The sequence below is a fragment of the Chiloscyllium punctatum genome, chromosome 6 (assembly GCF_047496795.1).
Source record: "Chiloscyllium punctatum isolate Juve2018m chromosome 6, sChiPun1.3, whole genome shotgun sequence".
Lineage (NCBI taxonomy): Eukaryota > Metazoa > Chordata > Chondrichthyes > Orectolobiformes > Hemiscylliidae > Chiloscyllium > Chiloscyllium punctatum.
The window spans coordinates 75859250-75885028 of record NC_092744.1 but is presented as its reverse complement, the minus strand read 5'-3'; the positions used below and the strand labels follow the sequence as shown (position 1 = coordinate 75885028).

The following is a 25779-nucleotide window of genomic DNA, read 5'->3' as shown; positions in this document are numbered from 1 at the left end:
AGCATGCTGCATTTTTTCACCATTTAAATAATAGTCCAACATTGTATGCCCCATCTGCCAGACCCTTGCCCACTCACGTATCCTGTCTATATCCCTTTGCAGATTTTCAGTGTCCTCGGTACACATTGCTCTACCACTTGTCTTAGTGTCATCTACAAACTTTGACGCACTACACTCTATCAATCTCTCATAGATTCATTGGAACTTCTGGTACAGAAAAAGTGCACTCAGCTCAAGTTTCCTCATCATATCCTCACACTCACAATCGGGCAATGTAAATTATATAAATATTGTATTATTGCAAATATCTTAGGGCAATGTACCTTTTGACCACAGTTTGATTATATTGTGACATGAGACATTCTGGTATAAAGGTCCATGTCTTCAGTAGATAAAGCACAGTGCAGTCATGCAGTCAGCTATGTGCCATGTTATAGTCAAGTAACATTACTGAAACATCAGTGAGGATAGAATCCACACCATGAGTAAGTTTGAAATCTTATAGAAGTGTGAATAGTCTGTTTTGTTGATAACGTTCAAGATACCTATTTCAACAAGAACCCAGTCCTCCTGGTAAATGTTAAATAGGTAAACAGGTAGGGAAACATACAGACCTTACCACACTGGCGAAGGTGTATGGCCCAAGATGTCACATCGTGATGGCAGTAAGAGAGGATTGAAAGTTTGTGGTACCTAGTGGGTACTAAAAAAGTGACAGAAGCAGTAGCAGTTGTCAAGAGCTCTTTTTCCAACCATCACTCACCACCTGCCTGAGTTCAGAGCTAAACTAATTATGTCACTATCCTTGCTGCAGCACAGTAACCGCAAGGGAGGAGAAATGATTGTGAGCTCTCTGTATCAAGGTCAATCTGTATTCGATTCAATAAACAACAGTATTGCAAAACACCCAGAAGAGTTCTTATCTAGCAAAGTTCCCTTCTCAAGGGCAACTAAGGATGGGCAATAAATGCTGGCCTAACCAGCGACGCCCATGTCTCACAAGTGAATTTTAAAAAAAATTCTAGGGTGAAGTATAGACAAATACACTATTCTAAAACAAATTAAGTGCAGGTTCATAGATGAGTATTTCAAATACTCTTAGTGGATTCCAAATTCCTATAGACTACCAAGTATATATCATTCAATCTGAGCCAGTCTCATTCATTTGGTTATAGCCAACCAGAGCAGATTCAGCAAATTTGGATGATGTCCAAATGGAACAGCTCATGAAGATTATCATCAATCGGTGGCCTGAACACGTTCAGCAAGCTAGTAGGTTCTACTAGCTTGTAACTTTTAAAATGCAAAAAAACCACAGGATTTACACTGACATACACTTGACTAAATATACATAGGTCACGTGGCTGCAGAAAAACAAGAGATTGACAATGTGAATCTATCCTTTCCCCCAGCATCATTAAACTGTGTGGAACAGGTCAACTCCACCACCACCAACCTCAACAGGAGAGGATCTCTTCTTCCATACATGATTCCTTCAGAGCTGCAGCGCAAGATTAGAACTGATTTTTTTTGTGTCCAAAGACACAATTACATACTGATAGCTGACTATCTCACCCTTTACACTAAAAAATAAAGATACCCACTAGGTCAACAGTTGCTGACACAATAAATGTCATATTCAGTATGTTGGAGTTCCTCAGCAAGTTACATTGCACAGTGTACGAATGCACCCTTCCCAGACATGTGCAGGGAATAGGATTTCCAAAACACTGTCTCTTTGCCTCATTACCTCAGCCTAACAGCCTCACAGAATGCACTACTTGTACATATGGCAAAATCCATGATAGTAAAGTGTAAAGTTCCAAAATTATCGGATAGATGAGTTAGATCTACGTGATCCTCCTTAAATTCACCTTTATTAGCAGCTCTCATATTTGGAAGACAGATCCACACAATTTTTCCCTCCTATACTCTCACTGTCAAACTGCATGCACATGTTGCATGGTTTTAAAGACAGGAGAAGAGGTTACAAGGGCATTCAGGCAGCTATCTCAATTTTAACTAGGGCAAAGCATAAGAGTTCGTGAATTTTGTGTGAATACTTGCGTTTCTGGAAAGTTACATCATCATTATATCCACCAAAGTCATATGATGTTGTGATAAACAATGTTTAAATCCTACAAAAAATGGTGACGTATCTGAGCTGTATATGATTAACCGTCCTTCACAAGAGATGACGATTTGGATACTGAAAGTATCATACCAGTTGACAACTGCGCGTCTATGACAATGATTCACATCCATCCACAATGACAGGACACTACATAGTGAAGCTACACAGCCAAGCTGTGATGACTGGATCAGGATAGATCTGGTCATCTGCCAAAGGTTTATTTTAACTTATAGAGATTAGCTATTTGTCTGTAGTCTTGTACATGCTTATCAAAAAGGGTTCCTATTTTTTTAAAGGGAAGAGGGGGAAGTTTCATTATTGTGTAGATTCCAGAAAGGCAGTGTAACTTTAAGAAAGTTAGATAACATATCAACATGTGATGCTCCAGTGTAAATGTTCCCATGTCTCTTCAACTGACATAGTTATTGCAGTCTGTTCTGTCTAATGTCATAGTCAGGTAATGTAGTATCATAGAGTAATAGGGTCAGACAGCACAGAAACAGACCCTTCGGTTCAACTTGTCCATGACAACCAAGTTTCCCAAACTAAACTAATCCCACTTGTCTGCATTTGGCTCATATCCTTCTAGTCTTTCCAATTCACGTACTTATCCAAATGTCTTTTAAATGTTGTAACTGTACCTGCACCTACCACTTCCTCTGACAGTTCATTCCACACATGAACCTTCCTCGGGTTCCTTTTAAATCTTTCTCCTCTTACTTTATCAGTAAGTATAGATCCAATACTGTGTTTAGGTCTTTAATATTCTAGCAGTGTAAATAATTAGTTTTAATTATAAATTTGAAGATATCTGCTTTGACAAAAATGTGCTTGCCATAGCTGGGTAGCTGGAGGTATGCAGAGCAAGTGCCACCAATGTCCGGTCATGCCACCTCTTGAGGTGCAGCACCTTGGGGACAGAATCATGAGAATTGACCTCTCCAGCCACTTTGTTCTCCCACTCCCTTCCAGAAAAGCCCAGATACAAGCCTTGATGTCTCCACCCTACCTAAGATCACAGGTAAAGCCTCCTGCAACTCATCTGTCAATCTGGATTCTTCTACGTGCCCTGTCTTCATTTTATGGTAAATCCCATTTTGGCAAACTTTTTCTCCACATTACCTTTAAGAGGCAGCCTGCCTTTAAGGCGAAAGGGCACTGTCTGTAGTATTTGACATGTTCCATGTGCTGTGTGCAGAGCAGACCAACAGCAAGGTCAAGACTAAATCTCCCCACATTCCCTTGTTTTTTTAAAAAAAAATGCTACTTCACAAGATGTAAGCATTGATGGCTATTGTTTATCCATAATTGCCCCAGTGAAAGTAATGACAAACCACCTTCGTGAACTGCTTGGTCCATCTAATATCTGTAGCAGTTTTCAGAGGGCAGTTAACAGTCCACCACAATGTTGTAGCTTTGGAGTCACACGAGACCGGGTAAGGATGGCACAATGAAGGGTATTTGACTTCTTTTCAAAAAACGGAACAAAGCCATCAATAGTGCTTTTGGTGTTCCAGGGATCAGCTCTGTATTGCAGGTTTATGATTTAAATTAAATTAAATCGCAGCAGCTATTGTATTAGGATTCAAATGTGTGTGTTTCCAACCTCCCACCCCCCGAATCTCTGGCGCCCAAACATCGGGGTGGATAAACCTCTGGCCCAGTTTCGGGAAATAAAAATAGAACATGTTGGAAATTGCTCACCATCTGTGGAGAGAGAGTTAAAAACTTAATGTTCCAAGTTTTGTGACCATGCCTTGGAACTGCTGAGGATTTCTAGCATTTTTGGCTTATATTTCAGATTTCCAGCATTCACAGTATTTGGATTGTGCCTGTTTGTAAGTCAAGTTTGCATCTTTGGCCCTAATTGCTGATCTCCATACTTGAACTTGTTGGGAGGTGCTGAATGAGAGAGATCTGCAGATTCAGTTGCCAAGCACTGATTAGGGCAATTCTCATGAGGCAATATATGTGGGCTCTTCACAGTCACTTCAACTGAAGGTGTGAAGTGGCATACAGAAACACATGGCAGTTGAGGGGTGCAGTGTTCAGGAACCAAGGGAAAGGTTCTCTCTTGCAGTATTGGTGGTCCTGATAAAAAAGGTTCAGAGCGGTGGCTGAGATGTCTTGTATTCAGAGAAGAGAAGGAGCCCACCTCACCCTCCTGCATCAGCTAGCCTCCCATCCTCCTACTGACTAACAGAGAGCTCCTTAGCACGGTGTCAGTGACTAAGATCTCTCACACCCACTCTGTGAAGTGCTCAGAATATCGGTGAAATCTTGACGGTCTCCTAGAAGACAAAAGCCTTCTCTAAACCTCCTACAACAAGCAAACAGTGAAAGGTGACAGAAAAGTTGATGGGCAGAGGGATCTGGGAGTGTAGGTCCATTGTACCCTGAAGGTTGCTGCACAGGTAGATAGGGTGGTTAAGAAGGCACATAGTATGCTTGCCTTCATTGGACAGGGTATTGTGTATAAGAGCTGGCAAGTCATGTTAACATTGTACAAGACATTGGTTTGGCCGCATTTAGAATACTATGTACAGTTCTGGTCACCAGATTACCAAAAGGATGTGGACACTCTAGAGAGGGTGCAGAGAAGGTTTACAAGGATGTTGCCTGGTATGGAAGGTGCTAGCTATGAAGAAAGATTGAGTAGGTTAAGTTTATTTTCATGAGAAAAAAGGAGATTGATGGGGGGACCTGATTGAGCTTTACAAAATCATGAAGGGTATAGACAGGGTGGACAGAGACAAGCTTTTTCCCAGGGTGAAGGATTCAATAACGAGAGGTCACACTTTCAAGGTGACAGGTGGAAAGATTAAGGGGGATACAAGCGGCAAGCACTTCACACAGAGGGTGGTGGGTGTCTGAAACACGTTGCCAGCGCAGGTGGTAGAGGCAGGCACGGTAGATTCATTTAAGATGTGTCTGGATAAATGCATGAGTAGGTGGGGAGTAGAGGGATACAGAAGGTTAGGAATTGTCCGGCTTGGAGGGCTGAAGGGCCTGTTCCTGGGCTGTAAATTTTCTTTGTTTTCTTTGTTCTATTTAACAGTGCTTCAAATCCTCATCTACAAATAGTTTTACTGTACTCAGAGGACTCCTGTTAGCAGACAGCATAAGGTGAAACAGTAATCTCCTTCATTTAAGGCAATATAAGTGTCAGTCAAAAGCATAATATTCCTTCATGCAGACAATCCCAATGCAGGTTGCAATTGCTTTACCAAGATGATATCTTGGGCACTTTTCAAGGGCAAAACTGGTATTTTAGGTATAAACCTTACCTAGGAGTTTCTTCATTGCCTCCAAAATTCAGAGAAGAGAAGGAGCCCACCTCACCCTCCTGCATCAGCTAGCCTCCCATCCTCCTACTGACTAACAGAGAGCTCCTTAGCACGGTGTCAGTGACTAAGATCTCTCACACCCACTCTGTGGAAAATTGCCTCCAAAAGCCTTAGCCATTCAGGGAGATCTGGTTTTAGATGTCTTGACTTTACACCTACTGGTAATTGTTACAATAGTGACAAATATAGACTGTTGCTACACCTGAGGTCTTTCACAGAGTGCAATGTCAGCTTTGTGAAACCCATGTAGAATAATCAAAACCATCGACACTGAAATTGTCATTTTATCGAAATCCATCAAGACCAGGTCTCGGAATCAGCATTTGAAATTCAAGTGTTTTGATTTACACTTGTTACACAACTGCATACATTAAGAGATAAAAACCTAGCCAACTTGAAAAGACACTGGAGTTGAATTCAGGAATATACACGGAATCATATTTCAACAGCTACTTCTGAGCAGCATAGGCCAGAGAAGATAAAATGTATTTGTAAGTGAGTGTTAGAGTTCTCTCTCTTTCCTTTTCTCTCTCTTTCTCTCATCACCTCAGAACACAGCACCCAGTCAAAAGAGCAAATTGGACAAACAACTATTTAGCAAGAACTCAATCTATAGATTCATCTACAAATAGCACTATAGGTAAGGATACAAGTCAACCATTAAATAACTGCTATTCTGGGAAGAGTTCCTCAGCCATAGGGAAGAAACAGTTGAGGAGGATCTTAGCAAAGACATTTCCAATGGTCAATTGCAGGGAGATTCCCTTGTCATTACAACAGTCTGACTTGTTCCCTTTTTTCAAAAATGCTCACGATTTGGCATTGCACAGCTCACCCAGGATGCTCTCCTCCTTCCAGATAAGGCAGTCAAGGGTATGTATCTGCAGCAGGAGCTCTTTGCCTCCGCACCTCAATACATCAGCAGGGACACATTCTGCTCCAGAAGCCTTGTTGTTCTCGAGCTAGCAGAAGGCTTTCTCTACTTCGTGCAGGGCTGGGGCATTGCTGAGCTTGTGGCATGTGGTGTGCTGTGGGATACAGTTAAGGACGCTTGGATCGATGACAGAGCCCTGGACAAGGACATCGCTGAAGTGCTCCCTTCTCCACACACCACTTGTTCTTTATGACACAAGTTCATTATTAGGCCTCAGCCTTTAGTTACCTGTAGGCATGCCTTTTCTCCTTCAAATGCAGTTGCAGCTTTCCACTCAGAAATGCCATGTGCTTCCAGCTTACCCATTCTTTGATCTCCTGATCATTCTTGTCAAACCAGTCCTGGTGTTTCTTGGTTAAATGATTGACTGAGTTTTTGCAGGCATTGATGATGGCGGTCTTGAGGGGGGACCAGAGGCTGTCGCAATCCTGCAACTCAGTGTTGCCAAGGGTTGCTAGGTTTGTGGAGAGAACTAGTGGGGTTCTGTCCTGGTGGTGATTGGAGGGGTGGGGTTCAAGGGCGGAGGAGCGGGAAATGGAGGAGATGTGGTGGAGAACATCGTCAACCACATCTGAGGGGAAATTGTGGTCTTTGAAGAAGGAGGCCTTCTGGGTTGTTCGGTTTTGGAATTGGTCCTCCTGGGAACAGATGGGGCGAAGGCGAAAGAATTGGGAATATGGGATGGCGTTTTTACAGGGGGCAGGGTGGGAAGAGGTGTAATGTAGGTAGCTGTGGGAGTCAGTCGGTTTATAGTATACGTATTTAATCCTGGCTTGGATCAGGTGATGGTCTGTCCAACAGTTGTTGGCTCCTGTCATGGTACATGTAATTTTAATGTCTTTCCAATTCCTCACTCTAATGATGATGTAGTCAAAGGGATGCCAGTGTTTGGAGTGTGGATGTTGCAACATTGCCTTGTATTTGACCCTTTGACAGAACAGCGCGTTGGTGATGAGGAGGATATGTTTTCAGCATTTAGTCAAGAGAAGGATGCCTTCAGAATTTTGCTTCCCAACTCCCTCTTTCACAATTACATTGTCCTAGAGGTCTGCACCTGTGTTGGTTCTGCAATTGAAGTTGCTGAGGATGATTAGTTTATCCACTGCAGGGATGCATGAGGATGATTGGTCAATGCTGGAGTAGGTCAAAGCTTTGCCCTCAGCTGCTGCATCAAGTGTTGGTGCATATGCATGGAATACCATGATATAATGGTTCCTAGCAAAGGGGAGTCAGAGTGTTATGAAGAGTTTGCTTATTCCACAAGGGGATTCTCTGAATTGGTCCACTAGTTCGGTTTTGATGGCAAAGCCGACTCCACGGATGTGGTGCTCTTCTTCAGTCTTGCCTTTCCAGCTGTCCTTCCCTGCTCATTGGGTTTCACACAGGGTGACAATCTCAAAATCGTAGTGCCTGAGTTCCCAAGCAACGATGGTAGTGTGGCATTCCAGTTTGTCACTGGTGGGACCGTCCATAAGGGGTTCCTAATATTCCAGGTCCCGAACTTCATCCTGAGAGTGCTTGTACGAGAGTTCTTTTAACGGGGAAACTATTCCACAGCGGCTACCACACAGGCTTAGCAGCCTTGGTCCAATGGCAAAGTGTGGGCTGGGGAGTGTATCAAAGGCAAGCAGAGAGCAGCCACTGCTGTTTGGCCTTAGATTGCCTGTGGTGAAGTGCAACCAAACAGTTCAGCACTTGGGAGTGCCTCTCTCTGAGGCAGTGTGAGGTCCAAGGTGAGGAGAGTGGGAGAAAGGGGAGAGAAGAGGAAGGGCAGCGTGGCTGCCACAATTGTACTTACCATCCTTGCCTTTCCAGAAAAAGGTGTAGCCATCACGTTGCTCGCTGAGCTGTCTTTCCTGTGCCAGCCGGGTTTCGAGATCAATGCTACACAATCTGCTTCAGCAATGTTTGTTGAGACATAGCTGTTGATGAGGTCACTAAGTGGAACTCCCTCTGTTCTTTGTGGAAAAGTACTGAGGAATCATTATCATTCACTTGAAGGGCTGCCAAACCCCTGGTTTAATGTCCCACCTGAAGGACTGTACCCTCCACATCCATTATGCACGTCCCATCTAAGTGTGCTCTCGCTGCCCTACAAAGTGGTTTTGTTTCGTGAGTGGGCCTGCTTACCTTTTGGAATTTCCACACTTCCACAATGTGAGCCACCTATTTATTTCAATGGATGGTACATCCAGATTGCGTGTGGCGACCCTCATACATGTAACTCAGAGAGAACATTGCTTAATCCTACACAGTGATTCTGACTGAGAAGTAACATTTCTTGCACTGAGTCAACGCTGACAGCTTTTGTTTCTGATTCTAAGAGCCCCCCTCTGCAGTGTGTGAGAACAGCAAAACTGTCACCAGTTTTGAATAGCTGGTGTACTCACCATCTGATGATGCTCTGTCACTTGGAAACTGCTGGAATCCATTACAGCATAACTTGAGGCTTTTGAGCTAAGGCTGGACGCAGAGGACAAAGCTGTGGGAAGCAGGAAAGCTGTCAGACATAGCACACAGGGAACTATCAAAGCATGGTGAGCCTGTCTGATTAGTTAATGCTTGCAATACTATACGTAGAGCACTCTTAGTCTTGGCCTTGTCATATTAGAGAAAATGGAAGCAAAACAAATTCAGAACATTCATTTTACTAGCAAAGTTTGTACATGATGTGTTTGTTACTGGGGCTGCAGATCCCCAGCCCCACTCTCCCCCAAACATGCTCTGCCCTTTATCTATCTGATACTCTTATGCTCTGGCAAGCCCAATGCTGACAAATTTATCCACAAACTTTCAACCCGCGAAAACAACAGGAAGCCAGACTCTGGGTATTTAAAAGGAAGGATTTCTATATCTGAATTTGAAAGGGAGTTTCTGATGGCATGCTGCAGTTTTTACAGTAAATCAATGTGAATTAATGATTTCAGTCTTTAACCAATTTATTATCAAAATCCGCTGAGTGATTTTGAAGCTTTCATTATTACTCAATGACGTGCAGATACAGCACATTTTAGAACAATTCTGATTTGTTACTCGATCTAAAGGGAAGTGGTTAAAAACAGCACGCAAATGTCCTCCTGCAAGACATTTGCTAAACCACAAACTTATCTCAGACAGATGTCCTGTGCAATGCTGTTGTTGTTTTAGATATTTCCAATACATGCTGAATTACTTTAACTCAGAGAGTACACATCCCCTCACACACCTCAGGAAATTGTTTCATAAACAGCTCTGTCTTCAAGGATCCCAATAAACAGGACTTCATGGCAAGCTTGACTGAAACAGGGAGACGGTGGGGTTATTCTTAGACAGGAGAAGGTTGAGAGTAGATTTAATAGAACTCTTTATTTTCAAGTATCCGGACTGAGTGGATTGGGAGGAACACCTCCCACTGATGAAGGGCAAGAGGCAGAGGGCACCAAAGTGATTGATCAAAGAATCAAATGTGACAATTAAGAAAAAGATTTTTACACAGCATGTGGTCAGAATCTGGAAAACAGTGCTTGGAACTGTGATGAAGGCAGATTCAATTGTGGCTTTCAATGAAGAATGGCATAATTATTTTAAGAGGACATAGATCGCAGGGTGGCAGAAAAAGAGAGTTGGCAGATTGAGACTGAGTCGTTCTCTCAGAGGGCCAATACAGACACGATGGGTTGAACAGCCAGTGTCTGTGCTGGGACCATTCTATGATTCTTCCTGTGAAATGGCGCATCAGTTAAAGCAATTCTGAAATGGGAGGTGCAATGCTTTAAGGGCTGGAAAAGTAGGCAATGGTAGGGAAGATAGATAAGAATTCAGGAGCTGAGCCCAGAGAAAGTCAAGGGAATGGAAAATGAGCCTAATGGATGGCTTTATCTGTTCTTCATTATGAGTTTGCTTTAGTATTTCTCATTCATGAAGGGACAGGTAAGTAGCGATTATGTTGCTGGATTAATAATTCTAAAGTGCGGACTAATGATTTGGATCATGAGTTTACAGCAACTTTGAATTCAGTTACTTGAATAAACCTGGCATAAAATGCTAGCTTGAGTTCAAAGTTTGACAAACAGAACCACAACAGCTAGCTTGAGTAACTAAATGATCATCCGAAAAATACATCCTGTTTGCTGCCCTGATTTAGGTCTGGAGATCTACTATCTTGACCTGTTCCGACTTTTCTAGAACTCCAGATCTGTATAATGACTGACTGTTTCCAGGCCACTGCACTGCTATTGGAGGCTGTTCTTGACTTACTGTGTTGGAACCATCTGAGTGAAGGCAATCCTCCTGCTGACAACCAGGATAGGCTTCCTGCCTTTGTGTCACTGCTAACCAGTAATATGAACCATGCACCTCTGACTGAGGACAGCAGAGCACAAAAAGGTCCAGTCCATGTGCTAGGTGCGTGTCCCTGATTGCACCAAGTCCTTGTTGCAGCATTACAATGAGTGCTGCATTAAGTGCAGCAGCATCCTGTAAATGAATCTTGGAAATATGAATTCTAAGTAGTGATAGAGTCATACAATATGGAAACAGACCCTTTGTCCTTACCAGTCCATGCCAAATGTAATCCCAAATTAAGCTAGTCCTACTTGCCTGCTCCTGGCCCAGATCCCTTCAATATCTCTTTCTTATTCATGTACTTATCCAAATATCTTTTAAAAATTGGAATTGTACCCACATTCACCATTTTCTCAGGAAGTTCATAATCCATGAGAAACAATTTCTGTGTAAAAAATATGGCTTCATGTCTTTTTTAAATCTCTCTCCTCTCTCCTTAAAAATATGCACCCTAATCTTGAAATCCCCCATCCTAGGGAAAAGATAAATGCCATTAACTATTTCTATACACCTCGTTTTTTTCATAACATCACCTCTCAACCTCTTACGCTCCAGTGAAAAACGTGCCTGCCTCTTCAGCCTTTCTTCATAACCTTCCATATCTGGCAACATCCTGATAAATCTCTTCTGACTCCTCTCCAGCTTAATAATATCCTTCCTATAACTGTGCTGGCAAATACCAGATGCTAATATTGGGGGAGATGGCATATGAATAACCAGTGCCCATGGAGTGTGCCCTAAGATGAGGATTGAAGCCCAAAGTCTAACATGAACACTGTTCTGAGACAGCAGCAAGCTGGATTCGCCAAATATTTGTTTGGACTTCCATATTGAGATTTTTTGCTTGTTTGGTAAGATCAAAAGCTGAAAATTAATGAGGCGAATTGGGCCATTGACAAGGCATTAACAATCAATAATCCCTGTTCATTGGCAAATCACCACCTCCCAGTAACTAACTCACCTCACTGCTGGTGAAAAGCACAAAAGTTGAAGTAAGACACTCCTGACATTGAGATGGGCCTCAAACGAGGATTTAGGACTGACGTAGCAGCTCATGACTGGGAATCTATGAAATGCTGAGGACCATCATCAATGGAATTAAATCCACCACAATCTGTATCCTCAGTCTGCCATTACTATCAAGGTAAGACACCAACCTCTGTTCAGGGAGGTGTATAGGACAGAATGCCAAAAGCCATATTAGGTATATCGAATATTTAGTTGTTAACTTGATGAAATTACAACCAAGTACTTCATGCATGTTATCACAGTGTAAGCAGCGTGCTATAAACAAATCTGAATTGCTCATGGGCAACTGATACGTCAAAGATCTATATTATAGAATCAGAGAATCATAGAATCCCTACAGTGTCCACACCGCTATTACATTCAGGGGTGATTGATTAAACAGGAATGGGAGGGGGAGGATCCCTGAATCTCATCAACTTGGGAAAGCCCAGCAGGTAAGTTCAAAAGGCTAAGTGGAAACGTTTATTGTCATCTTCAGTCAGTAATCCCAAATAGATTAATTCCCTGGATGACAGGGTTGCCTCATGAGGAGAGAGAGAAAGAAAGAGAGAGAGAGAGAGAGAGAGGAATGGCTCTGTACTGTTTGGAGTTTAGAGGAATGAAAAGCGAAATGGACAGAATTCTGAGAGGCTATTCCACTTGGCTCAAGAACCCAAAACTGGGGGCCATTCTCTGAGAATAAAGGAGTATTTATCAAGGACTGGAATGAGGAGAGACTTCTTTACTCAGATACTTATGAATTCTTTGTGCTGTGAATGCTCACTCATAGTCACTAATACCTCAGTCACTTGCCCTGCTTTATTTCCCAAGAGAAGTTTTGCTCCTTCTGTAGTCAGAACATTTACGTATTAATTAAAAATATTCTGTACACATTTAACAAATTCCTCACCATCAAAACCTTTAACACTAGAGAAGTCCCAAGCTATATTTGAAAAATTTAAATCCCCTACTATTACAACCCTATTATTCTTTCATAGATCTGAGATTTCTCTACATACTTGCTCCTTAATTTCTCTCTGACTATTGGGAGGTGGGGGTGGGGGTGTGAGTGGGTGGGCACTGTACGATCCCATCAACGTGATCATCCCTTTCTTGTTTCTAATTTCAACCCATATATTTTCACTGGATGATCTCTCACAAATATCCTCTCCAATTACAATAATATTGTTTCCCTTCTTCAAAGATTCCACTCCCCTCCTCTCTTGCCTACCTTTCTATCATTCCTAAAGCATTTAAAATCCAACGCATCGACTGTCAGTCCTGTCTTTCCCTCAGCCAAGTTTCTGTAATAGCTATGACACCCAGTCCCATATTCCAATCTATGCCCTGAGTTCATCAGCCTTCCTTGTATGAGCCCTTGCATTGAAATAAACGCAGTTTAATTCTTCAAAGTTCCATTCTTGTTACAGCCCTGGTTCTAGTGGAACCGAAAAGCTAAATTATCAAAGTAAGGTGAGAATGACAAACCATGGCATCAAGATGACGTTTGATCAAGTCATGAGGAAACCAAGTAAAATTGGAATCAATAGGAATAGGAGGAAACATAGTTTGGTGACTGAAACCATACTGCAATCAGAACAAAGGAAGATGGTTATAGTTCTTGGACATTAACCGTCCCAGCGCAAGAATTTCAGTGCAGGAGTTCCTCAGTGTATTGTCCTTGGCCCAACTATCTTCAGCTGCTGCATCAATGGCCTTTCTCTCATTATTTGGTCAGAAGTGGGGATTTTTGCTAACTACTGCACAGTCATAGAGTCATGGAGATGTACAGCACAGAAACAGACACATTGGTCCAACTTGTCATGCCAATCAGGTATCCTAAATTAATCCAGTCTCACTTGTCAGAATTTGGCCTATCTCCCTCTGAACCTTCCCATTCAAGTATCCATCCAGATGCCTTTAAGTGCTGTAATAGTACCAGCCTCCACCACTGCCTCTGGCAAGTCATTCCATACGTGCACCACCTCTGTGTTAAAAAGTTGTCCCTTAGCTCCTTTTTAAATATTTCCCCTCTCACCTTAAACCTATGCCTTCTAGTTTGGATTCTCCTACCCTGCAAAAAAGACTATGTCTATTTACCCTATCCATGCCCCTCATCATTTTATAAACCTCTGTAAGGTCACCCCTCAGCCTCCGATGCTCCAGAAATATATCCACAGCCTATCTAACTTCTCCTGAAAGCTCAAAACCTCCAACCCTGGCAACATCTTTGCAAATCTTTTCTGAACTCTTTCAAGTTTCACAACATCTTTCCTAAAGCAGGGAGACTAGAATTAAACACAGTATTCCAAAAATGGCCTCACCAATATCCTGTACAGCCACAGTTATCAGCTCCCTTTGCAATTCCTCTCATATTAGACTAGATTGTGTGTGTGTGTGCAGTCAGACCAGTGTGATTCTGTTTTGATGAAGGGACCACTGGACTCAAACTATTCACCTTGTGTTTCTCTCTACAGATGAGCTGCTGTGTTTTTCCAGCACTTTCCATTTTTGACCTGGATAACAATGTGTTGATAAGTGGTAAATAGTATTTCAGCCAGGCAAATGCCTTTTTGAACAAGAGCATCTAACCACCTTCCATTCCCTGTAAACCATTTCTGAATTTCCACAATCAGCACACTGGGGGTTCCCATTGACGAGAAACTTAACCGAACCAGCCACATATTTGTGACTGGTACAACAGCAAGTTAAAGACTTGATGTTTTGTGGTGAGTGGTTCACATTCTGAGTCCTCAAAGCCTTTCTAAATTAATCACAGAGGCACAGTTAAGAAATTTGATTGCATCTTCACTTGCCTGGATGAGTGCAACTCCAACACTCAATAGGGTTAACACCAGCCATAACATCGGATCCTGCACCTCATCCACCAATTTAAATATCCACTTGCTGCACCACCAATGCACAGTGGCAGCAGTGTATTCCAGCTACAACCTGGAAAGACAAGGACAGCAAATATATGGGACAACAACCTTTCTGCAAGTTTCTTTCCAAGCCACGCAACATCCTGACTTGTAAATATATCACTGTTCCTTCACTTTCACTCAGTCAAAATCCTAGAACTCATTCCCTAAAAGTATTGTGGGTTAACCTATGCCACATGGACAGCAACAGTTCATAAAGGCAGCTCACCAATCTTTTAGTATGCTCTCTGATGCCACATGATAGGTTTAGGTGCAGGGCTCAATAGGCGAGAAGGCAAAATTAAGACCATCTTTAGGCTTCTACTTCAAACTGCACTATTTTACATTACCATGTACAGCAGTGTTGAATATACCAGTCTATAAACTATTGTTAAATAAAAACACTCAAATAAAAGCAAATTACTGTGGATGTTGGAAATCTGAAATTAAAAAAAAAGATAAAATGCTGGAAAAACGCAGCAGGCCTAGCAGCATCTGTGGACAGAGTTGGTGTTTTGAGTTTGGTATGATTGTTTTTCAGAACTGAAAGGTTGATTTTGAACAATGGATTTTTTAATGCTGTTGATAGAGGGGGAAGGAAGATTGAGTGGAACAGGTTGAGGGGTACCCAGAGCAAATGACAAAGCTAGTGCTATTGGAAGGAAAGGAAAGATAAGGATATAAATTTGGGATGAGAGATGTGAAAAGTAGAGAACCGTTTTGCTCTGCTGACAGCAAGGCCAACAACAATAAAATGAAGGCAATGCAGGTTAGTTTGAGTAGGATAAAAGGTCGGCACATTATCGAGGACCAGAGGGCCTGTACTGTGCTGTACTGTTCTATGTTCTATGTTCTAAGACACAAACAAGTAATGGCCGGAGAGGTGGGAGTGATGGTGTGTAATCAAAACGGAGGATACAAATGCTGCTCTGAAGTTATTGAACTCAAAGTGGAGTCCTAGAGGCTGTAAGTTGTCTGTGCAGAAAAGGAGATTTTTTCTCAAGTTAATGTTGAGCCTCATCAGAACACTGCTGCCCATAGTGTAGCCTTCCCATGTTCTAGGAAATGTCCTAACTCTGCAAATTTGGCTTTAGTACATTCCATCTCTGCATCTAAGTCATTAATATAGATTGCAAATAGTTGGACCCTGAAGATTGAACCCTGCAGCACCTACTATCTAGAGCTTGACAACCTGAAAGAGACTGCTTTATCCTTTCTGACAGTTACCAATCCTCTATCCAAGCTAAATTATTACCCCTTACTAAATATGAGCTTATCTTTTGCATTAACCTATTGTGTGTCACATCATTAAATGCCTTCTGGAAGTCCAGATATACAAATTTACAGGAGCCCGATTATCCACTTTGTTTCTTAAATCTTTGAAAAACTCCAGCATATGAGTCAGACACAAGTTGTCCTTCATAAAACACTGGCAATAGACAATAAATGATAGTCTCTCCATTGAAACCTACATTCCAAGAAGAAACAAAAAAAGATCCTTATTCATATCTTTTTCTATAATTACCTAGCTGTGCTCCTGTAAAGGTGGGAACTGTAATGTCCTATCTCCAGCAATAATTGCAATTTGTTTATAGAGCTAAGGATTTTTATGCATTGTATTCAACAGTCTTATCAAGGTATTCAGCTTCAAAGGATTGGACATTTGCATTGTTGTGTCTCCCTGTTTCCACACTATTTCAATTTGAACTATTTCAATTATGCTTGTTGCTCCTCATTTTCCTTTAAAATGCCTCTCTCACACATCTCTGCATTAAATTTCATCTGTTTTATGTGTGGGCATTTCACTAGTCTGTGTCTTTCTGAAATCCATGATTATCTTCTGCAACGTTTGCTGAATTTCTGAGTCTTAGGCCATCTGCAAACTTTAAAATATTACCCTCTCTACTCAAGCCCTGTATACTCTGTCAAAAAGAACACTTGTCCTAATATTTGACCCTTGGGAAACACCACTGTGTACAACTTTTCAATGTTAAAAGAGCCTGTTTACTACTATTCTCTTTTCTGTCTCTTAGCTAATTCCATCACCATATTGTCTCGCCCCTTTTTATCGTGCAAACTTCAATTTTGTTCAGTTAATTATGTTATTAAATGCTTTTGAAAGTCCATTTCGGCACATTATTTATACCGCCTTAATTCATACATGACTCTATGAATCCTCTACATTATTTTGTTGAAGGCTCAATTTAGTCAGACACTATTTACCTTGAACAAATCCATGCCAACTTTACTTTATATATTTGGTGTAACAATTGATTCTGTCTCAGATCATTGACACTAGAAGTTTCCCTCACATGGAAAGAAGATTGATTTAATTTCTTTATCACTTTTTTGAACAGGAAGGTATCATCTGTAAGTCTTCAGTTGTTTGACACCACTCCTATAGCTAAGGAAAATGGAAAGATTAGAATTGAAGCGTCCATTGTTCCCATTCCTATTTCCTTCAGCCAGCTGGTATTCTAATCTGGCCATGCAACGTTTTTACTTTGAGAACTGATACCCAGTTAAGAACCCACCCACAATCTAGCTGTATCCAATTTTTCTGATCAAATCTTTACTGTGACATTTGCAACATTTTGTTACTCAGTGAAGACAGTTGAAAACCACTCATTCAACAACTTCCACAAAAAAGATGTCTTTTTTAATTGCAGCTAATATGTTTCATCCTTCCTTTGTGTAGAATTTTACTATTTATGCATTTGTAAAAGGTTCCAGTGTTCATTTTTATGTACGTTCTAAACTTTGTGTTACTGTCTAACCTTTCCATACGGATTTTCTGAAAAATGTGTTGCTGGAAAAGCGCAGCAGGTCAGGCAGCATCCAAGGAGCAGGAGAATCGACGTTTCGGGCTTGATCCCTTCTTCAGGAGGCTTATGCCCGAAACGTTGATTCTCCTGCTCCTTGGATGCTGCCTGACCTGCTGCGCTTTTCCAGCAACACATTTTTCAGCTCTGATTTCAGCATCTGCAGTCCTCACTTTCTCCTATATGGATTTTCTTTAGCATTTGATCAGATTATTTTGTGCCCTACTTTATTCCCTACTGTTATGTAATACTATACATACATATAGCCCACTCGGTTACATTTTCATTTACATTTTGTTAGCTACCCTAGAAGCCCTGGCTGAGGAGGTTTTTCCCCTTGTGGGAATGTGTCCAGTCTGTTCACAAACTATTATATCTTTGAAGGCCTCCCTTCACTGCTTATTTACTATTTGATCTATCAGTCTTTGATTCCAGTTCACCTGGGTTGGGTCACTTTCTAACTCACTGCAATTAATGCTCTTCCAGTTTAGTATTTTCACTGTTCATTCTTCCTTGGAGTTGTGATCACTATTTCCCAAAATTCTCCTCTGAAACATATTCCGTGTGTCTGAGATCCAGCACTGTTTCCTTCCTCGTTGAGCTGGAAACAGACTGACTGCAATAGTTCTCTGGTACGCTTTTCAGGAATTCCTCTACTTTCTTCCCACTTTGTATTTCTGTCCCTCAGTCTGGAAAATTGAGGTCCTCATTTTCCAAATTCTATTCTTTTACATCTCACTGAAAAAAATCTAGGTTGTAATTAGCTCATTTACTTTGCTTGAAACATGGAAAACATTGCTAACAGTTCCACTATATTTCTTTCAACAACCAGAAAATCAATGAATTTTGCTTTCAATCCCCACTACCGTATTTCTGAGGAGTTTCCATATCTGTGTAGTTCTCTTGTGTTGGCTGTTTCTCCAGATGCTGTTAAAATATTCCATTTCACTGGTGTAAATCTGCTTTACTGGTGTTCGCTGCTCCCTTTATGAGCTCAGTCTGAAAGCATTCAGATGTAAGCTAGATTTACTTAATTCAGTACTCCGTATTCCTTTTATTTAGTGTCAGGCGCAGATTGCTGCTGGTTTCACTGTCTCACTGTGCGCAATATTCTCAAAATGTTCTTTCGTTTTCAAAAGCTGTTATGACTCTTTTACACCCACATGAAGACAATCTCTTAACCACTAAGCTTTTCTCAGTCACGCCAGGAATATTTCAAGCCCAACTACGTCCTGTGCTGGATAAGAGGAAGAATTAAAAGTAAAGGGCACAAGAGCTGGGGCTTCTGCTAGCCAAAGATTAATTGTGAGCTCAGATTTACTCCAAAATGGGCACAATTCGCAGTGCTATGCAGAAAGGAAGATGGCTGTAACGATGACAAGAAAAATCTATTCAAAAGGAATATAAATCGGAATTGATTTGAAAATGAATGCAGCCAGAGGGTTGCAGAGATTCTGGAAAGTGACACTTTATTGACTTTCCAAAGAAGCAAAAAGAACCAAAGCGAGGGGCAAGGCACAAAAGGATGTGGTTAGAATTTCTAGTGTTGTCAAGCATGTTAGAAGACATATTTATACAAGGCTGGACGAGTATACTCATCCTCTGTTTGGCAAGCCTTCCATTGAGTAATATATTGTAAGTATACCTATGTATTTAGAAACAATTTTTACAAATTAAGCACCTGTCTGTGTTTTAGCAGTTGGCTGGACACACTGGTTTTGAGTGTCAGGTTTATTTGAGTATTGGGAGCAAAAGGCCTGGAGAAAATGCATGCACAAAATATGCAAAATTGGCAGCGCTGCTTTTTAAATTTGCAGATCGAGACTTTTTCAAAAGTTTCGGAACAAAAATGGATTTAACTGGAACACAATTGCTGTAAAACTGTGACTAATTCCACTCTGAAAGAGTTGAGTTTCAGGGGATGCCAGGAGGGGAGGAGATCTGTTAGAGACATCGGGGCTGGAGAGATTACTGGGAGTAAGAAGCAGTTGGAATGAAATGAAAAGAAAATTAATCCTGAAATGATATATTTAACTTGATTAGCTCAGCAGTGAAAGGTAAAGCTATATAAGCTACTCAATCTGTAACATGAAAAAATGCGAAAAGTGTATTGTTAAAAATTAACCACGCAACAATAGATTCTAGATCATAAAATGTACATCGTTCTTAGCTCTGAGATGGGCGATTTCTCATCTCGAGTGCCCTTTTGTGAGCTTCAAAAACAAGACAAATCTTCCACCCACATGCATTAGCTCAGTTGTTCGGGCCATTGAATATCAAATTGGTAGTTTGACTGATACCAGACTATTTTGCCGAATGATCTTTAACAGTCTTCCAGACTGTTGGTTTCACTTTGCCTGGTTGGTCTTGCTCAGCTGATCACTCAGGAGGCATTCTGTCCTTGTTGCTGTAGTAGATGAAATAAATTCTAAATTGATTACTTGTTATGAAGGATGAACACTCCCGATGGCACAGAAGGAACCATTCAGACCACTGTATCTGTGGCAGCAGTTTGAAAAAGCTATTCAGTAGTTCCTCACTCTTTCACTGTAACTGTCTTTCCAAATTCCATAGCCATTTTTAAAGTTGCTATTGAATGTGTTTCCACCACATTTTCAGTCAGTGCGCCCCATGACGCAACATGAGATGTGAAGTAAAACAGAAAATTTTGCTGCTGTTTGGATGCTTCATAAACCCGTCCCAACGTCCATCTCTCTGCTATTTTAATGAAATGTCTCCCCAGTTTACGAACACCTCCGTTCTAAAAGCAGAGGGAGCAATTTCATATGAGTACAGTGATGAGATAGCTTCAAGAGAACGTGCTACCTGCATTTCCAAACTTATAAGTGATTAAGTAGCCTGTTGGCATTGAGTCATAGAGTCATAAAGCATGAAAACAGATTCCTCAGTCCAACCAGTCCATGCTGACCGTAACTCCAAACTAAACTAGTCCCACCTGTCTGCACTTGGCCCATATCCCTCCAAATGTTTCTTATTCATGTACTTAAACAAATGTCTTTTAAATGTTGTGACTGCATCCACCACTTCTTCTGGAAGTACATTCCAGCATGAACTATTCTCTGTATAAAAAAATTGCCCCTCATGTTTTTTTTAAAATCTTTCTCCTCTCTCCTTAAAAAATGCCCGCTAGTCTTGAAATTCCCTACCTGAGGAAAAAGGCACCTGCCATCCACCTTATCTCTCATGATTTTATAAACATCTGTAAGGTCACCCCTCAACTTCCTATGTTCCAGTGTAAAAGTCCCAGCCTCTCCGTATAACTCAAACCTTCCACTCCCAGCAACATCCTGATAAATCTTTTCTGAACCCTCTCCAGCTTAATAATATCTTCCTATAACTGGCTGACCAGAACTGGATGCAGAAGAGGCCTCACCAACATCCTGTACAACCTCAACATGAAGTTCCAGTTCCTGTATTAAAGGCAAGCATACTACATGCCTCCTTGACCACCCTGTTTATATGTGAAGCAAACTACAAAGAATTGTGTATCTAAACCCCAAGGTCTCTCTGTCCTCTTTGTACAGTAAATCAGTTGCTAAGATTTCTAACCTCATGTGATTGAAAGAAACTGTCTGGCCTCTAAGCATATTTTCCCTTTACAGGATTAACCAAGCCATGGATCTGGACCACCAGAGAAAGTTTAATCTCTGTGAGATTAACATGAGTGAGCAGGAGAATGTGATGCATCTGGTGATCTATATCCCCACCTTCATCCTGGGACTGCCTTTCAACCTCCTGGCACTCCTGATATTTTGCTGTAAGATCAAGAGGTGGACTGAAACGACCATTTACATGAGTAACCTTGCCCTGGCTGACATCCTGCTGCTGTTCTCTCTTCCTTTTAAGATGCTTGATCAGGATAAGGGCTGGCCTTTTGATGTGGCCTTCTGCTCCTTTGTGGAGTCACTCTACTTTGTTAACATGTACGCCAGCATCTTCATCATCACCTCCATTAGCATCGATCGCTACTTTGCCATCATCCACCCTTTGAAGGCGAGGGCTTTTCGGTGCCCGCGGAACACCGTGATCATTTGCCTTGTCATTTGGGCCTTCGTGTGGTTGGGGAGCATCCCTGTCTATGGATTCCACGACAGCTCAAACTCTTCTAACTCCACTATCACCTGCTTCCATAAATTCTCCGATAAATCTTGGAACCCGGGTCTGATCGCCTTTGTAGAGCTGCTGGGCTTTGTGACCCCGATGGCTACCATGGTCTTTTGTTCAGTTCGAATCATTAAGAAACTGCTAGAGAGGCAAAGCGATGTTCCTGGAAACTGTCAGGCCTGCATCACAATTATCATTGCCAACCTGGCGGTCTTCATTTGCTCATTTGTGCCTGTCCACGTTGGCATTTTTCTTCAGTTTTTAGTGCGGCAGGATATCATTGGCCGAGACTATTGTTTGACACGAAGAAGTATCAGTTTATTTGTTCAAGGTACCATGTGTTTAGCCAATGTCAACTGTTGCTTAGATGCCATTTGCTACTATTTTGTAGCAAAGGAATTTCGGGATCAAGGCTCACGCACCAAGAGATCACTGGCTTCCCTTTTCTCGGTTAATGATGTGAGTGTTTAGCCAGATTCAAGACTTCTCGTATCATGAGGTTTGTGCCATATTGTGTTCTTACACACTTTGCCCTTGGTATTTTATTAGACTACACTCTCCTCAGTTACATAGTTTATTCATCCTACACCCCAAGCTATTCTGCACTTTCTCTAAGGGAAGAATGGACATTTACGTAGCATTTGTCACAATCTTAGGGAGTCCCAAAGTGCTTTACAGCTAATTATGTCTTGAAATGAATTCAAGTGCTGTGAAAGCAGACAACCTGTTTCAGTGATGGTGACTGAGGGATAGTGTTGCCTAGGAGTCCGTTCCCTGGGAGAACTCCTCCTTGTATTTGTGATGGTGTCGTGGGTTATTTTAAATACTGAAAGTGCCAATGGGACATCTGTTCTGAAAGATGACACTTTCAGAAGTGAACTCCATCAGTACCATACTGGAGTGTCAGTCTGAATTTAACGTTCCAGTCTCCAGACTGTTCTTTTCTTTTTGATCTTTAGTGGGACAAGGACACCATTTATTTCTGATCACTTATTGCCCTTGAGAGCAGTAATTGTTCCCAACAGGCAATCACACTGTTGTGTGTCACAATGTAGGCCAGTAGGTTTCCTCTCTGAAGGGAATTAGTGAACAAATTTAGGTATTTATCGAACCAATTCGATTTATTGATTAATTGAATTTTAATTCCACTCTCTGTCATGGAGGGATTGGGTACCCATCTGATCGGATCATTGGTTTGGGCTTCTGGACAACCAAATTCAGTGAAATTCTCACTATGCCACCAATCTCAGAATGTTCAAACACGAAACAAGACTACTACCTCTTAACCTCAGAATGACACCCCAAGCACACAGCCCCAGCTTGCAACCATCTAGGTGGCTAACCCTCACATTCTTAATTGTTCCTTTGAATGTTCGGCCTTTATTCTGCTCAGTTCTTACTTGCAGATAAAGTGGGCAGTGAGGAGGCGGAGTATGAATTTTGTGAAATGGTCAGTCTTCTATGTGATGATAGCTTCCCTTACCTTTAATGCTGTGAATGTCTGTTTGCAACAGATTGATGGAACAAAATTGTATTGTGATGCATTAAAGTTACCATTGTCTGTGAGCATTAGTTTAGAATAAAGTGATTGTGAACTCAAAATGCGAGCACTAACTTCAGTTAAGTGGGTTCAGGCTTTGAATCTGTAAAAATAACAGGCAAGGAAAAGCAGGAAGTATGTTAATCTCAATTGACATTTTGTAGAAAGAGTCACAAGAGTTGTGTTAAAAACGAATATTGCAGATTTGATAAGATTCCTTTCAAGCTCTCTACATGTTCAATTTTACAGTCTCCTCAAACTCCTTTTATTTTGTTCCATTTCATAATGTTAGCATTGGATTATTTGATTATTCCTGGAGCAACATTTAATGCTTGGAGGAAATTAATTTGCTTCCTTCCTAAGTGAGTTTTTAACCGATTTGTTTTAAATAGGCAGAAACATCAAATAGGAGGCTCAAAAATGGCAAGTTTCAGTTTCATTTTCTCAAAAAAAAGTACTTTACTCACAAAGTTTTCCAAAAGTATCATAGAATCCCAACAGCGTGGAAACAGGCCATTCAGCCCCTTGAAGGGCATCCCACCCAGACTCACTCCCCTACCCTATAGCCTGCATTTCCCATGGCTAATCCACTTAACCTACACATCCCTGTACACTATGGGCAATCCACCTAACCTGCACATCTTTGGATTGGACCCACATAGACATGGGGTGAATATGCAAACTCCACACAGACAGCAATCCAAGGCTGGAATTCAACCTGGGTCCCTGGCACTGTGAGGCAGCAGTGCTAACTACTGAGCCACTATGCTGCCCCAAGTATTTTATGTAACAATTCAAATTCATGTAACATAAAGCGCAATGCAGTGTGTAGAACTCTGAGGTGTCTCACGTCACTTACAATTATAGTAAACATGTTATAGGTATTGTGGAGCAGTGGTAGTATCCCTATCTCTGGGCTAGAAGGTCTGGGTTCAAATCTGACCTGCCCCACAGTTGTGTCATAACATGTCTGAAAAGATTGATTCAATGAACAATGTTTCTTGTCAGAGAGGGATGTTACAGAGGCCTGAGCTCCTTGGTACACTCTAAGGGTGGCACTTCAAATGCGGTCTTGCCCCACTCAACCTTTGCAGCAGCTGCCCCAAGCTTTAGTGTATTCCTCAGTACGTAGTCCTTGACCTTGGACGAGTATTCTAAGGGAATGTTTTCAAGCATTTCAGAGGATGTACCAGCATTCCTCATTTTGATGAAATGTTGTAAATTTCCTGGAACCATCTGCTGAATCATTTGGTGGACCTTTAATTTATTGCCCCCAAAATGCAAAATAAGCATTAATTCCTAGTTCCTGTTGGGAGAGTTTGTGAATCAGTGTGTACTGCATAAAGGTGGTGTTGAATTGTTGACGATACGATGGTCAAATTACTTGCTGATATGGGCTCAGCCACTTGGACTTGAACATTTTAGCGAAGCACCAAGTATGTGTAGGTTCTGATATAATCCAGATATAGTTTGTAAGTGTTGTGTCATCCTCACCCACTGAGCAATCTAACCAGTGGTTTTTAAAGGGATCAGTCTGTCAGCCAAAATACAGCTAGCTCTGGAGCTGTGACTTGCAGTAACCATCTTAGGCAGAGCTCTTGGGACAGAGCCATCTCAGTCAGCCTTTGAGCTGTGGAAGGACCCAAGGCTAAAATTTGCCTCAGTTCCTTCAAGGAAGAGGAGAAAGAAATGGCCAACAGCTTGTATGTGCACAGTTTCCTAAGTGTAAAACATTTCAGAAGCTGCTTTGAATCTATCCCACCAATGTGTTAATGTTAAGGAATTGATTAATTAATTGTAAACAGACCCTCAAAGCTACGTGAAGAAAGTGGGCTGAAGGGTGTAAACTGTGATTCTCGGCAGCTTCCCATTATTTGAATGATAACCAAAGCTTATGAATTTGTTGTATACCCATTGATTTACTGCAGATATCAGCAGGTTTCGTTCTCATTCAGATCCAGCACACAAGAGGCCAACAGGCTAACTTGGCTTTAATTCTGAAAAAAGCAAATACCCCTGTCCTTTGTAAAGAACACATATATGTAAAGAACATAGGAATACAGAAACAGGAGTAGGACGTAGAGCCTCTAGTGCCTGGTTTATCTTTCAGTTGAGTCCTGGCTACTCTTTATCTTCAATTATTTGCCTGCTTTAGTTCCAAAACTCTTAGTAGAGTCAACAAACAATATTCTATCAATTCAATTTTGAAATGCTAATTTGAATTAATCAGTAAGTGCTTGGTAGCAGGATGATTGCAGTTAATTCTTTAAACCAAAGGATAACACACAGAAAATGCTGCAAATGCTCACATTATTCTGATGTATGGACTAATTCGGTTCAAGGAAGCACCTCCTTCCTTCAAGGAGGGGCAGCTAGAGATGGGGAGCAACTGCTGGCCAACTCAATGATGCCCATCTCTCATGAGTGAATAAAAAAAAGAAACAGGTCTATGAAGAAATAAAACAGATTTAAAGTTTCACAGTTTGTTTACTCTTCCTAAGAACCATTGTCTTGAAATGTTAACTCTGTTTTTCCCTCTACAGCTATCACCTGACTTGAGTGCTTCCAGCATTTTCAGTTTTCATTTCATACTTTGAGCTTCTGCAATGCTTTGTCTTAAAGAAT

The 25779-nt window shown here is 41.4% G+C and overlaps 1 protein-coding gene across 1 annotated transcript in view; it reads left to right on the top strand.

Annotated features, from left to right (window-relative positions):
- The window catches only part of LOC140479098 (G-protein coupled receptor 55-like), a 28877-nt gene extending 6653 nt beyond the window's left edge, over window positions 1-22224 (top strand). Inside the window, exon 3 of the mRNA XM_072572966.1 lies at window positions 21113-22224. Within this exon, the coding sequence (XP_072429067.1) occupies window positions 21126-22085 (960 nt within the window). The 5' untranslated portion in view covers window positions 21113-21125 and the 3' untranslated portion in view covers window positions 22086-22224. The remainder of the gene's footprint in view (window positions 1-21112) is intronic.
- Window positions 22225-25779: the final 3555 nt, after the last annotated feature.